An 11,718-nucleotide genomic window follows, 5' to 3' on the forward strand; every position below is an offset into this window, starting at 1 on the left:
GGTCAGGTTCTGCTCCTCCCTCTGTGCTGGCAGCTGAGCTCGTTTCATTCCCACAGGGCAGTGAGGGCCAGAGCTGGGCCATCTTCCCAGCCCTCCCCCTCACTGCCCCCGGCACAGCACAGCCCTCTATTGACTCAGCCCTGGGCAGACGGGCTGTGCTGCGCGCTCAGCTTTTGGGGACTGCCATTGGTATTAACATAAATGTGCATGGAGGTAGAATGGATTCCCAGACTCGGGGTGATGACTGCATCTGCAGCAGATGGAAACAAATGACGGGCTGACCCATTTCATAACATTTCTTTTAACCTTCTGCCCAGAAATGGTCATACTCTTACATGAGGAAGACTGCTGAGCCCTGTTGTGGAATGTGTTGGAATTACCCAATTGGATGGCTGTTCGATGCCCTTTGACACAACCCAGAGGGCTCAGCAGAAGGTCTTCCAAGTGGCTGAGCAGTGCACACCAACAGCACTGTGTCAGGTGCCCTGAGCAGCAGCCTGCATGCAGCGCCCTGCACAGACCCAGAGCATGCTGGCTGTTTGCACTGTGAGCCCAGCACGGCGCTGGTGTTTGAGTTCGGGGCTGTGCATGCACACATGCAGCTACAGGAGCCCTGACTGCCCAGTGCTGCAGTGAGCAGGCCTGTCGTGCCTCAGAAGGAACGGGTCAGTGTTTGCATTTGGAAATGACTGAGTTTTCTGGATTTGTGCTTTACGTGGTTTTTAGGAGGTCTGAATCACTTGTATTTCTTGCTCTTTCAAAACCATCTGAATTCCTCTTATTCTTAGGGTTTTGCACCTCAAGGAAGGCGAATGTGTTTTGTGTTGGCCAAGGGTTTCCTATGCTGCTTTCCAGCATGCCTCTGAGATTATGTTACATTTCTGTTGCATGCATTGGCTCTTGCAGGATTGAAAATGGAGAACTGAAAAACACCAGCAGCTCCGGAGGAAATGGAGCAATTTCATAACCAAATACTACTCTTACACTGGGATTCAATTTTGTTTCTTTGTTGAGATTTTGATATTGAATAGAAAATGTTTTGGAAAAGGTAACGCTGTGTTTCAATATGCCATATTCTCCTGATGCTGCAGTTCAGGGCCACTGTTTACATGTGGTGACCAAGACACTCACTCTAAGGGAGTTCCCTGGAGAAAAATGAAGGCTCTTTTGCTGTAAGCCAAATCCTGACATCTGCCACCGCACCAGTCCTGAGGGAAGGATGGAGCAACTTAGATTTGGAACCTTAAGACGCCATTTAACTAATTGTTGTCTTTATTTCTCAGGCAGAGAATGAATCTACCCTGTATGTATGAACAATGCAAACATATGCTGATGGTTGCCCGCGAGCTGTCACGACTTCAAGTCTCATATGAAGAGTATCTCTGCATGAAAACATTGCTTCTCCTCTCTACAAGTAGGTGAACACTTTAACACCTGTGTGAACAATGTGAGCTTACCTTGTCAGTGACATGAAATGTGTGCAGTGTGGTACTGTGTAAGGTGCCTGATCACAAATAGCATTTCCTCCCCAGAAACGAGACTAAACTCTCCCAAAAGTTATTGAAAGGTTGTTAAATACAACTGCTGCTTTCTGCATTTGCATCTAGAAAGTACATAGTGGATTTGTGATAGATAAGGTAGATGTATGTACTATGCTGCAGTGGCTTTTCATGACTTTCAATAAGATGAGCTGTGGTTGGAACAAGTCACAACTTAATAGCGTTCTATCCTCTGTATTGCACAGAAGGTCAAAGGATAGCACCAAAATAGTCCTTTTCTGGACTATACAGAATGATGCTGATTTGGAGCACCGTGTAAATGATTCTACAATGTTATTTTCACTCTATATGATTATTCCTTTCTACCTGATGATTTTTTTCCCTCTCTTCACACTCTGTGTTGTTGTAACTCCCTGAAAAACTTTAATTTTAACCCTGGCTCGGTGCAGTGCAGACTGAGAATAGCTGGATAAATATATCTGGGATGTGTGTGTGCACTCGGGGAGGTGTGAGCAGGGGGGCTGTGAGCGATGCCAGCACTTTTGTCGGCCCCTCAGGGATCCCCAGGCTGGCAGCCCTTTGCACAGGGGTGCTACTGAAAAGGAACCATCACCACCACAGCTCCTCACTGCTGCTGTTTGTGAAGGCTGCAAACTTCGCTCAGATGGGAGATTTAAAGTTAAAACCTCTCCTGAAGATTCCTGACGTGTTTTGGATGTAAGGGAGGCCAACTTTCCTACAGGAATTGGAAATTTCCTGATGGGAATTTCCATGTCAGGAGTGGGAAGGAGACCGCCTTAGTAGAATTGAGCCCATTCACAAGCAATGTGTGACAAGCGCTGGCGTGAGCCAGCAGAAGGCTTCTTTGTTGTCCCTGCACTGAAAGACAATACAGCCTCACATTGCTCTTGGAGCCCCGTGTTGTGTAAGTGGTACACTGTGGCACTTCTGAGAATTGAAGGGCTGAAATGTGCATCGTTTTGTTAATCTGTGACTTCACAACTGAAATTTCTGGTTGCTGCATTCCCTGGTGTCTTTTCTAAGAGGAAGAAGAGGGATTCAGTGGAACCCTGGGGGACAGAGCGCACATTGCGTGTGGCTGTCACTCACAGACCCTCCTCCTTACACACATGGACACAGCTGGGGGCAGTGCCATGATGCCATCTCCTGCATGAGCCAGGCAGGCTGTGGCACTGCAGGCCCTCGAAGGGGCTGTGTTTCAGGGGTCTCCTTTCACCCTGTCCTCTTTTCCTCTTTTCCTTTCCATCTGCTCTGTCTGTGCTCCCTCTTCGGTAGCTCTTGTTCTCTTCAGTGCGGGGACCAAAAGCTGCACCTCGTGGGCAGGGCCACATGTGTGTCCATCTGCCCAGTGCACCCATGCTTGGCCTTGGGAAGGGCCTTCCTGCCAGCAGCATGCGGTGCCAGCCCACCTGCCCTCCATCTTCATCCCTCCTTGTTCCTGGGCTGCCTGTGGTTGTGTATGATCTTTGCTTGGCCAGCAGCACCGTGCTGTCTGTTGAACCAGTCAGTTGTCTCAACTTCCTTTCTTCCTTCTTTCTCAGCTCTCATTTCATTTCATTTCATTATTGAAAATTGAGTCCTTTTGGTCGTTTTTGTGTAACTGATGTAAGATTGCTTAACTAATAGCACAGTTCACAGATGTATAACCTAGATGTGTGTCATGTTCCAGTTCCTAAGGAAGGCCTGAAGAGCCAGACTTTGTTTGAAGAAATTCGCATGACATACATAAAGGAGCTGGGAAAGGCCATAGTGAAAAGAGAAGGGAACTCGAGCCAGAACTGGCAGCGGTTCTATCAGCTGACGAAGCTGTTGGACTCTATGCACGATGTAAGTCCTGAAGGGCACGTTCCAGAGGAGTGGCCGGGATGTGGCTGTGCACTGCTCTGCCCTCAACTTTGCTTCAGGGCCCAAATGCTGTGGGCTGGGAGGTGGTACTTGCTGTCTAACAAAGGACCAGGTGAAGGAGATGAACTTTCTGCTCTCAGAGCTCCTTTTCAATGGTCTCTGTGTCAATTAGATCTTCAATTAGCGCCTGTTTCAGTCTCTGGTTTTTAAAAACTATATTTCTGTAAAATTGAGGAACCGTGTTCCCCGAATGCACAGAGCTGCTGTGCTGTGGCTCAGCTGGATAGAGTGAGGCAGATTTCAAGCCCTCAGTTTTTCTCTCCCCATTAGTTTACCTGGAAAGATTTTATTCAGATTATCCACGTTTCTGTTATTTATACGCTAAGATCAGAGCTGATACAGCGTGCCTCCAATGTTTGTAGGGACCTGGCATCATCTCTCAGCTGGATTTGTGTGAGGATGGAATGGATGGGATTGATGGGTGAGGCTGAGCTGAGGGCAGCCGCTGGCAGATCACGGCTCAGAGGGGAGGGATGGGGAAGCTGTGCTGCTGCGAGCACCGTGTGAAAGTAACGCTCTGCTTTGTCCCCTGTAGGTGGTTGAAAATCTTCTGAGCTTTTGCTTCCAGACGTTTTTGGATAAATCCATGAGTATTGAGTTCCCAGAAATGTTGGCAGAGATCATCAGCAACCAGATACCAAAATACTCAAATGGAAATATAAAGAAGCTCTTATTTCATCAGAAGTGACTGCCTTAATACAAAAGGGTTGCCTTAAGAAAACGTCAAACGATAGCTTTTTTCTTTATTTTTTTTCCTTTTTTTTTTTTCTTTATTTTTTTGTAAAGACAGAACCTACCAGACTTGTTCATTTTGTCCTTGCAGCGGTGTTTCTTTTGTAATTACGCACTACATGTGGTTTACAGAGGGCCAAGATTTAGGCTATAGAAGCAGCGGATTCCTCACATTTGATACATAACTGGGGAGAGGGGAAAGGAGGACAAACCTTGCTTACCAGAAATCCCACTTTCTCCCCATGCGCAACATCGATGGGTGCATCACAACCACCGGTGCCGAGATGTGCGGCTGTGACGGACGTTCTGCTCATTCATTTCTGCAGTCGGCTGGAGGCAGTTTTTGGGTTTTTTTAGTAACACATTTGGGGTTTTCTTTTTTCTTTTTTTCTTTTTTTTCTTTTTTTTTTTTTTTTTAAATTTAAAGTAGCGTTTTGGTTTCTGCATGTAACCTGAAGAAAGTTTACAAGTGTATATCAGAAAAGGGAAGTTGTGCCTTTTATAGCTATTACTGTCTGGTTTTAGCAATTTCCTTTCACTTTATATACCGTGAACGAGGCTTGTTCATTTTTTCTTACATAATTTTTTTGTAATACTTCAAGATGCCTATTGTACAGCTGGGTTTTTAAGGCGGGGCAGCTCGTAGCTTTCCTAAATGACCTCTAGACGTTAATCCTTGAGTATATCCGTGTGAAAACGGGTTGGGTTTTCTAACCTGATAGCTTTCAACTGTCGAGGTGACCGTAAAATTTGGCATTTTTTAAGGGCCAGGGTTGGGTGGGAGAAACGCTCTCAAATCTAATTTCAGTAGATGCGAATGAAACAAATACTTTTGGTATAATGTACAAAAGCGTTGGATATGCAGATTCATAGAAAATTAACACAGTCCTAACGGGATGTAAACAAGCAGGTTATTTTATATACGTATATATATATTTAAAAAAAAAAAAAAAAAAGCCTGATTTTTGCATATAATGCAACAGCCATAACTACGAGAGTCACGGGCTGCGTTGATGCCAAGAAGATCAGTCCTGACTGCCCATCAGGAAACCTTCAGGAAAATATGCATAGCTTAAGAAAAGTTTACTTCTGTGCGGAGAAACTCGCGTTTTCTGTACACCGAAACCTATCATGGTGCAGGTATCTGTGGGAGGACGTCCATGGTGTGAGAGGCAGACGTGTGTCGTTGCGCCCGGTGCTCCGGTTCCGTTCTATTCGTGCCCTACGGGCTCTAAGCGCTCTCTCCCCGGTGCCATGTTGGCTCTGCACAGCGGAGCGGCCGCCGCCGTCTGCACCTCCGCACGTCCCAACCCCAAACCGCGCCGCACCGCCGCCTCTCGCCGACTGCTTCGCCCTTTTCCTCAGGAGCAGGAGAGCTCCGCTGCCGGCTTCGTGGTCTCAGAGGTGTACGTCCGCCCTTGTCTTTGTACGGCTGCATCCCTTCCTATCGAGTGACTAGCGTGCCATAAATCTGCCATAGGTCTCGTGAATTTCTCCTCGTTGCCATGGTTAGCTGTATTTTAAACCATTTAGAAGCTGTAGTAGCCTTTTCTACCTGCACCTTAACGATTTTCTGTATCTTGAAATTGAAATATTTACCGAGCCACTCTAAAATTCGATTTGTACTGAAAGTGGCCCATATTATTTGTGTACCGGTGGCGAGAAAAATCATCTGGGAAGATACAAAACCTAATATATTTTTGTATTTAGTTATAGTTTCCGATACGTGTAATCGGTATATTCGCTGATCTGAGAAAAGAAGGGAAGGGCTACTGCAGCTTTAAAAGCAATTTATTAATGACTGTAAAATAGCTTGTATAGTGTATAATAAGGATGATTTTTAGATGACAGATTGCTTTATCATGATACATGTAATTATATTTTTTGTAGGGGTCACGGATGTGCTGAATGGTAACCCGTGCCAGCCGTGCTTTGTCTGGAGGTAGTGCTGAAGGCGCTGGCATTCAGCATCCAAAGAAGTACTCTGTCAGAAAGGAAAACAAACAAACAAACAAAATCACCTGTGTTCAGTGGCTGTTTTTAAGGTTGAATTTGCATTTCTCCTATCACTGTGTCAAAGTGCAAGTCGGACCTTGGACGGGACGCTCCCCTCCATGCCTCTGCGTGAGCGGATGGGTTCCCTTCGTAGACAGCCGCGCGTGCCGCAGCAAAAGCAACTGGAAACATTGGGCAATAATATGATACAGGTACCAGCAATATGTAAATACAGAGTGTAGGTTGTTCACAACACACCAGTATCTTGCTGCCATTCAGCAGGAGTTTGTTTCCGAGTGAGATAGGAAACTAAATTTTCATCCTTTCTTAAATCTTTTTGAATGTTATACCTATTAAAGGAAAAGATGCTATATTCAGTACTTTGGAGTAAAATATCATCTTTAATAAAAAAAAATAAATAATAATCGTTCTCTTCTCTTTGAATGATCTGTACAAAGCACGTATGTTTTATGGCAGTTCAGGTGCCCTTCAGTGCTTGGGGACAGCTCTGGGCCCCACTCAGCCCACGGGCTGCACACTGTGGTGCTGCACTCCATTGCTGGAGATCCACCATTGCAGGCAGTGTGTGCAGCCCTGCTGCAGAGCTGATGTGCACAGACACTTCTGCTCTCTTTCGGTCTCTTTTTTTGCCTTGGCTGTACTTTTTCCTTCTTTTCCTGTTCTCCCCACCCCGCCCCCCAGCACAGAATTAACTACAGTGAATGTGAACAAATTGTCGTTGTCGCGATAGAGGCGGTGACAGGAGAGGAGAGGGAAGGAGAGGCTGCTGCCCCTCTGCTCTGTGTGCCTGTAGGTTCCTTTTGGTTCACGAGTGTAAGGAAGGAAGGCAGCTGTGGTGTTTGGAGATGGCGTTTGTGCTGTACGCGCTGAGTTTGGAGAGTCACGGTTACAAACATGTGCTTTAGTGAGCAGTGAGGAGTACGTGTCGTGTGTGTCGTTAGTCCTTGTAGCACTGGGCAGTGTCTGCGCTCCGGGTAAAGCAGGGAGAACGGCGACTTGTGTCCCTTCAGTGCCTTATCACAGTGCGTGCGTCCGCGCGGGGCATCGCGCTTGGGGCTGCACGGGGCGATAGGAGCGGCCTTACGGAGGGCAGCGGGGATGCGCCAGGGGCTGGTGCCGCTCTGGGCTTCAAAATGACCTCGCCCTTTTTTTGCTATGACAGGTCAGGAATAGGAGGAAGTGCCTGGGTGAGGGTCAGCCCGGTCCTGTTCCGCAGCTGTGGCCGTGGCTTTGGGGTGAGCGCTGTCGGTCGGAGAGCCACAGCCCGGCACCGCGCAGACCCCGCGGCCACCGTCGGTGTCACATAGGAACCAAACGTTGGGGGAAGGAGTGGAGCCGCTCCCGATGGTGGGAGAAGTGGGTGCTGGGGAAGGCTGAGTGTGAAACACACCCCACCTCCACTAACCGCGTAACAGCGTGCGTCGGCCGTGTGTCAGTACTCTATTTTGTATATTAAATGAAAGATATATAACGGGGACAAATCCTATATCGTACCGGTGTATGGCATTATTAAAAAAATAAAAATTAAAAAAAAAATCATTATTTTTATCACAGTAATTTTAAACAGCATAAAAAAGAAAAAGAATTAAACCAGTGACTCCTGTTTAAAACTGAAAGTTGTAGTTTTTTATTCATGCTGAATAATTCTGTAGTAACAAGTCTGTAGTTTTCACCGACTCAGTGAAATGTTGGACTGTAAAAGCTTGTGTGGAATTGTTGAGCATTTATTTTTTCATTTAAATTTGCTGTTCTGGTAATACGAAGCCACACATCTGTACAGAAGTTGCAGTAAATGTGAGAGCCATTTACAGCAATGCCGAGTAATGGACAGAAACCATACAATAAAATTCTGCTTTTTTCATTAAAAGGCTCCAAGATGCTTTTGTGGAGTTATTGCCACGTTCCTGGGTGCCCTCACACTGTCACTGTGCCCTTCCCCCCCCCCTTCCAACCCATACACACACACACTGCATTTAGAGTGAAGCCAATTGCTGCTGCAGTTCAGATCCTGAGTGAGGGAATTTCTGCTAATTGTGTTTGGAGGAGCGTTTTAATTTGAAATCATGACCTGCATTTTCCAGCCCTCACCACCGAGGATCTCATGTTGGGAGCCCCAGTCAAAGCAGTCTGTACCCCTGGGGCAGTGCAGGCTGTGGGGCTGTGCCCCGCTGCTGCAGTCCTTAGTGCAGTTCATTGTCCCGCCGTCGCTTGGCCGAGCTGTGGGTGTGCTTCTCTCATTGCTGCCCCTCCATTGCCCCATTGAATAGCAGTGTAAGACCAGACGTGTAATAAAATCAGCTTTAATTGCAGCATAAAATGCCAACTTCCCAGCAGAGAATGGTTGATGGGGATTGTTTGCTGTCAGAACAAAGAGTTACATAAATTTCTCTTTGGTTCTTTCCACGCTCCACATCTGTAGGCCAGGGTTGGATGCCACACGAGAGCGGGACTGACAGCAACGGCATTTATTAGTGTGATGGTGGTGAAAAGACCCTGTAAGGGGTCACACTGGATCCTGAGGTGAAATAACTGCCTTCTGCCCACAGCACCATGGCATGGCCTGCACTGCGCTCAGCAGAGCTCCCCATGTGCCACCACCATCCCCTTCGTCACACTGTGCTGCTCCAGAGGTGTCAGGATGGCTCCCATCAGTGTGGGGCCGGGCACCGTGCCGCGCTCATTGGGCATCCATCTCTATCTTCCAGGAAACCCAGATGGAACCCAGCGTGAGCCTGAGATCCGTGGTGCCCTTGCTTTGTTTTGTTCATGCTATCCCAATAAAACGACAGAATTTGAGAATGCTTTGGCAAATATGCCACTAACAGAATTCGGGTGTCCCAGCCCTCGGCCCCTGCGGCATCACCCCCACCCGCTGTGGTGGGCAGGGGCTCCTCCAGAACCTCAGAGTGAGCCCAGGATTCCATGGGGATGTCCAGGAGTGGCTGCAGGAGTGCGAACCCCAGCACAAGGCACGGAGATGCCCAGAGCTCCGGTACCGGGTACAGGAAGGAACTCACAGTCAGCGGAACCTCGGAGGTCCGCTCTCCTTCCACTGCGCCGCCGGCTGTGGCACCGCTCCGCGGAGTAATTAAGGCTATTCCCTGAGGTCACCGCAGGGAGCTTTAAGTTTAAAAAATAACAAGTAAGTGGAATCCTTCTAATTATAGGCTCCGTTGGTTCGAGATTAAACCGCATGAATAGGGTGAGGAGAAACTGCTGATGCGGCATTTAACGCGGCCGCTAATTGCATCGCTAATGTGACGGGATGGGGCGACGCTTCCTGCGGGAGGGGCCCGACTCCGCATAAGTGCCCATTGTGCCCGGAGAGGCGGAGGGGGGGAGGCTGGAGCTGCTATGGCCCCGCGATAGACCCCGATCCCCGGGACACCACGGGGCTGAGCTGAGTGCGCTGCAGTGACACGGCTTTGTCCACACGGGCCCTTACGTGACTGTACAGGCACAGAGGTGTATATGCACTTATACATGCACGGCTTTGTATGTGTATCTATTCAGAGACATATACGTTTGCTTGCTCTGCATGTTTGTATCCAGCACATTACCAGAGGAGCACATGCATGCCCCTAAGCCCCACGCAGTGCTCCTGCAGCCACCCCGCCTCCTTCTCCCCCCTCTCAACACACGGTGGAGGTGAATCTGGAGGAGCAGGGTGTGCCAAGGGGATCGGGAGCTCTGCAAGGACCGTATTTGTCCAATAAGCCATTAAGAAGCATTATCTGCCAAAACAATGCACAGTTTGGGAGTTGTTTTTCCCTTGCCAGAAGTACGATGGTTTTGCCGTTTTTCCTTTTCATGGATTAATTCATGCTGCTCTACAAACTGCTTTTCCTTTCCTGTGGCCATGGGTCGCTCTGTGCAGCTGCGCTGGGATGGAGGAGGTTGGTTCTGTGGGGCAGAATGCAGAACCCGCAGGCAGAGCTGCAGAGCCCTCCCTGAGCAATGTGTGCTCATAGCACTGTGCAGGGCTGAGCCCTCCGGCCACCCCCGCCACCCCACAGCTCATCCCCCTTCCTGAGTGCGTCACAGAGTTTTAGAGCCCAGGTGCTACTTTCTGGGCATCTTTGTCTGAGGTTTAGGAGCAGAACTGCCTTCATTAGCAGAGGGAGCGTTCATAATGGGTGATAGCAGGTGCTGCCTGGTGAGCTGCCAGCAGCTGTGCTGCATTACCACTGCTCAGCAGTGTGGCTGGGGGTCCCAGCTCCTCATACACAGCACAGGGCTGAAACACCTGTTTTTTTAGGGGGAAAAAAAACAAAAAACAAACAAAAAAAAAAAACACCACAAATTTCTAACCTTTATTTCCCAAAAGCTAAAAAATCAAATTAGCCCAAATGTACCAACTATAATTGCTTTGAGGTTTCTGGTTCATTAGAATAATTAAAATACTGTTCACTTTCTAAGCAGAATCTGTCCCTTCAGCATAGGTGATGTTCCTGTTAATTTGCCTTAAACCGACCCAGCTCAGGGGTTACAACACCACAGGTGTGTGCACAGCTCTACCATCAGACCCCCACATCCCCACACTGCAGCTGTGGAAGTGCTCAGCTGTCATGGGAGAACTGCAGGGATCCATCGCCATCCCAATGGGCACACAGAGCTGTTCCTGTGCGCTGCTATTGCTTTTCTCACTCTGCTGATGTCTGCTGCTCCAACGCAGGCGCAGTGATGAAGCGCTGCTGGGAAAGAAGAATGAATGGTAGGAAAAGCAAATCCCATTTGGTGCAGGAGGTTCCCCTGTGGTGCAGGGGGTGGTGGGACAGAGCGGGCCCACAGTGGAAAGCAGCTCCTGTGCAGCCAGGGAAATCAGGTTCCCAGTCCTGAGCAGGAGCCTGGCGCTGCTCTGTGTGCTTCTGCGTCCTGCAGCAGCCCGGACACATTTGCAGACACACCACATGCACAACCCATTCCAGGCAGCCCTGTCAGGGGATATTTCTGGTCTGTGGATTTTATTACTGAGTGCTATTCCAGGCCTGCTGTCATTTACTGCACCAGAATCACGAGATTTGTGCTATTTCAATCATTTCTTTGGAGCAGCCCAGGCACTGAGGAGAGGAGCTGGGCTGGGGTGAGCTCCCAGAGCCAGGCTGTTCACAGCTCACAGAGGCAGAAAGCTGTGGCTGCCACCTCTGGGATATGGGACACGGAGACCCTCTGCACTGTCTCATGGCAAAGGATAGTGCTGGTGTTCCAGCTCTGGACAGGGGCTGTATAATGTGCTGCTTTCAATGGGCTTTGAGTGGCCAACAGTGAAATGGGGATTGCACGAAGCCCTGTGTGTTACTGCCCCATGTCTGTGAGCACTCAGCTCTTGCAACCTCCCACTGCAGTGCCACACTGCTCCTGCTGTGAGCTGCGGGGCCTGGGGCTGAACTTACAGCCCATGAGGGCAGTGGGGAAACCTGCCCTGTAGGGCTGGAGCTGCCCAAGTCCACCAAACCCACTGCAGCCCCACAGGGATCCCACTCCATCCCACTGCTGCCTGGAGCCGTGGAAGCTGTGCTCTGCCAACAGCAGAGTGAAACAAAGA

General features: G+C 48.8%; 1 protein-coding gene across 3 annotated transcripts in view; it reads left to right on the forward strand.

Moving 5' to 3' along the window:
• Window positions 1-8,040, forward strand: part of NR3C1 (nuclear receptor subfamily 3 group C member 1) — a 52,556-nt gene extending 44,516 nt beyond the window's left edge. For 2 of the 3 annotated variants that reach the window (XM_015875473.3, XM_085519086.1), the window contains exons 7-9: window positions 1,284-1,414; window positions 3,190-3,347; window positions 3,961-6,577. In XM_015875473.3, the coding sequence (XP_015730959.1) occupies window positions 1,284-1,414; window positions 3,190-3,347; window positions 3,961-4,113 (442 nt within the window). In that variant the 3' untranslated portion in view covers window positions 4,114-6,577. Of the gene's footprint in view, window positions 1-1,283; window positions 1,415-3,189; window positions 3,348-3,960; window positions 6,578-7,335 lie in introns of those variants that run through there. The other variant, XM_085519087.1, reaches the window with a different exon arrangement.
• The last annotated feature ends 3,678 nt before the right edge of the window (window positions 8,041-11,718 follow it).

This window comes from Coturnix japonica, chromosome 18 (assembly GCF_054131305.1).
Source record: "Coturnix japonica strain WE chromosome 18, WE-NBRP24, whole genome shotgun sequence".
In the NCBI taxonomy this organism is placed as follows: domain Eukaryota; kingdom Metazoa; phylum Chordata; class Aves; order Galliformes; family Phasianidae; genus Coturnix; species Coturnix japonica.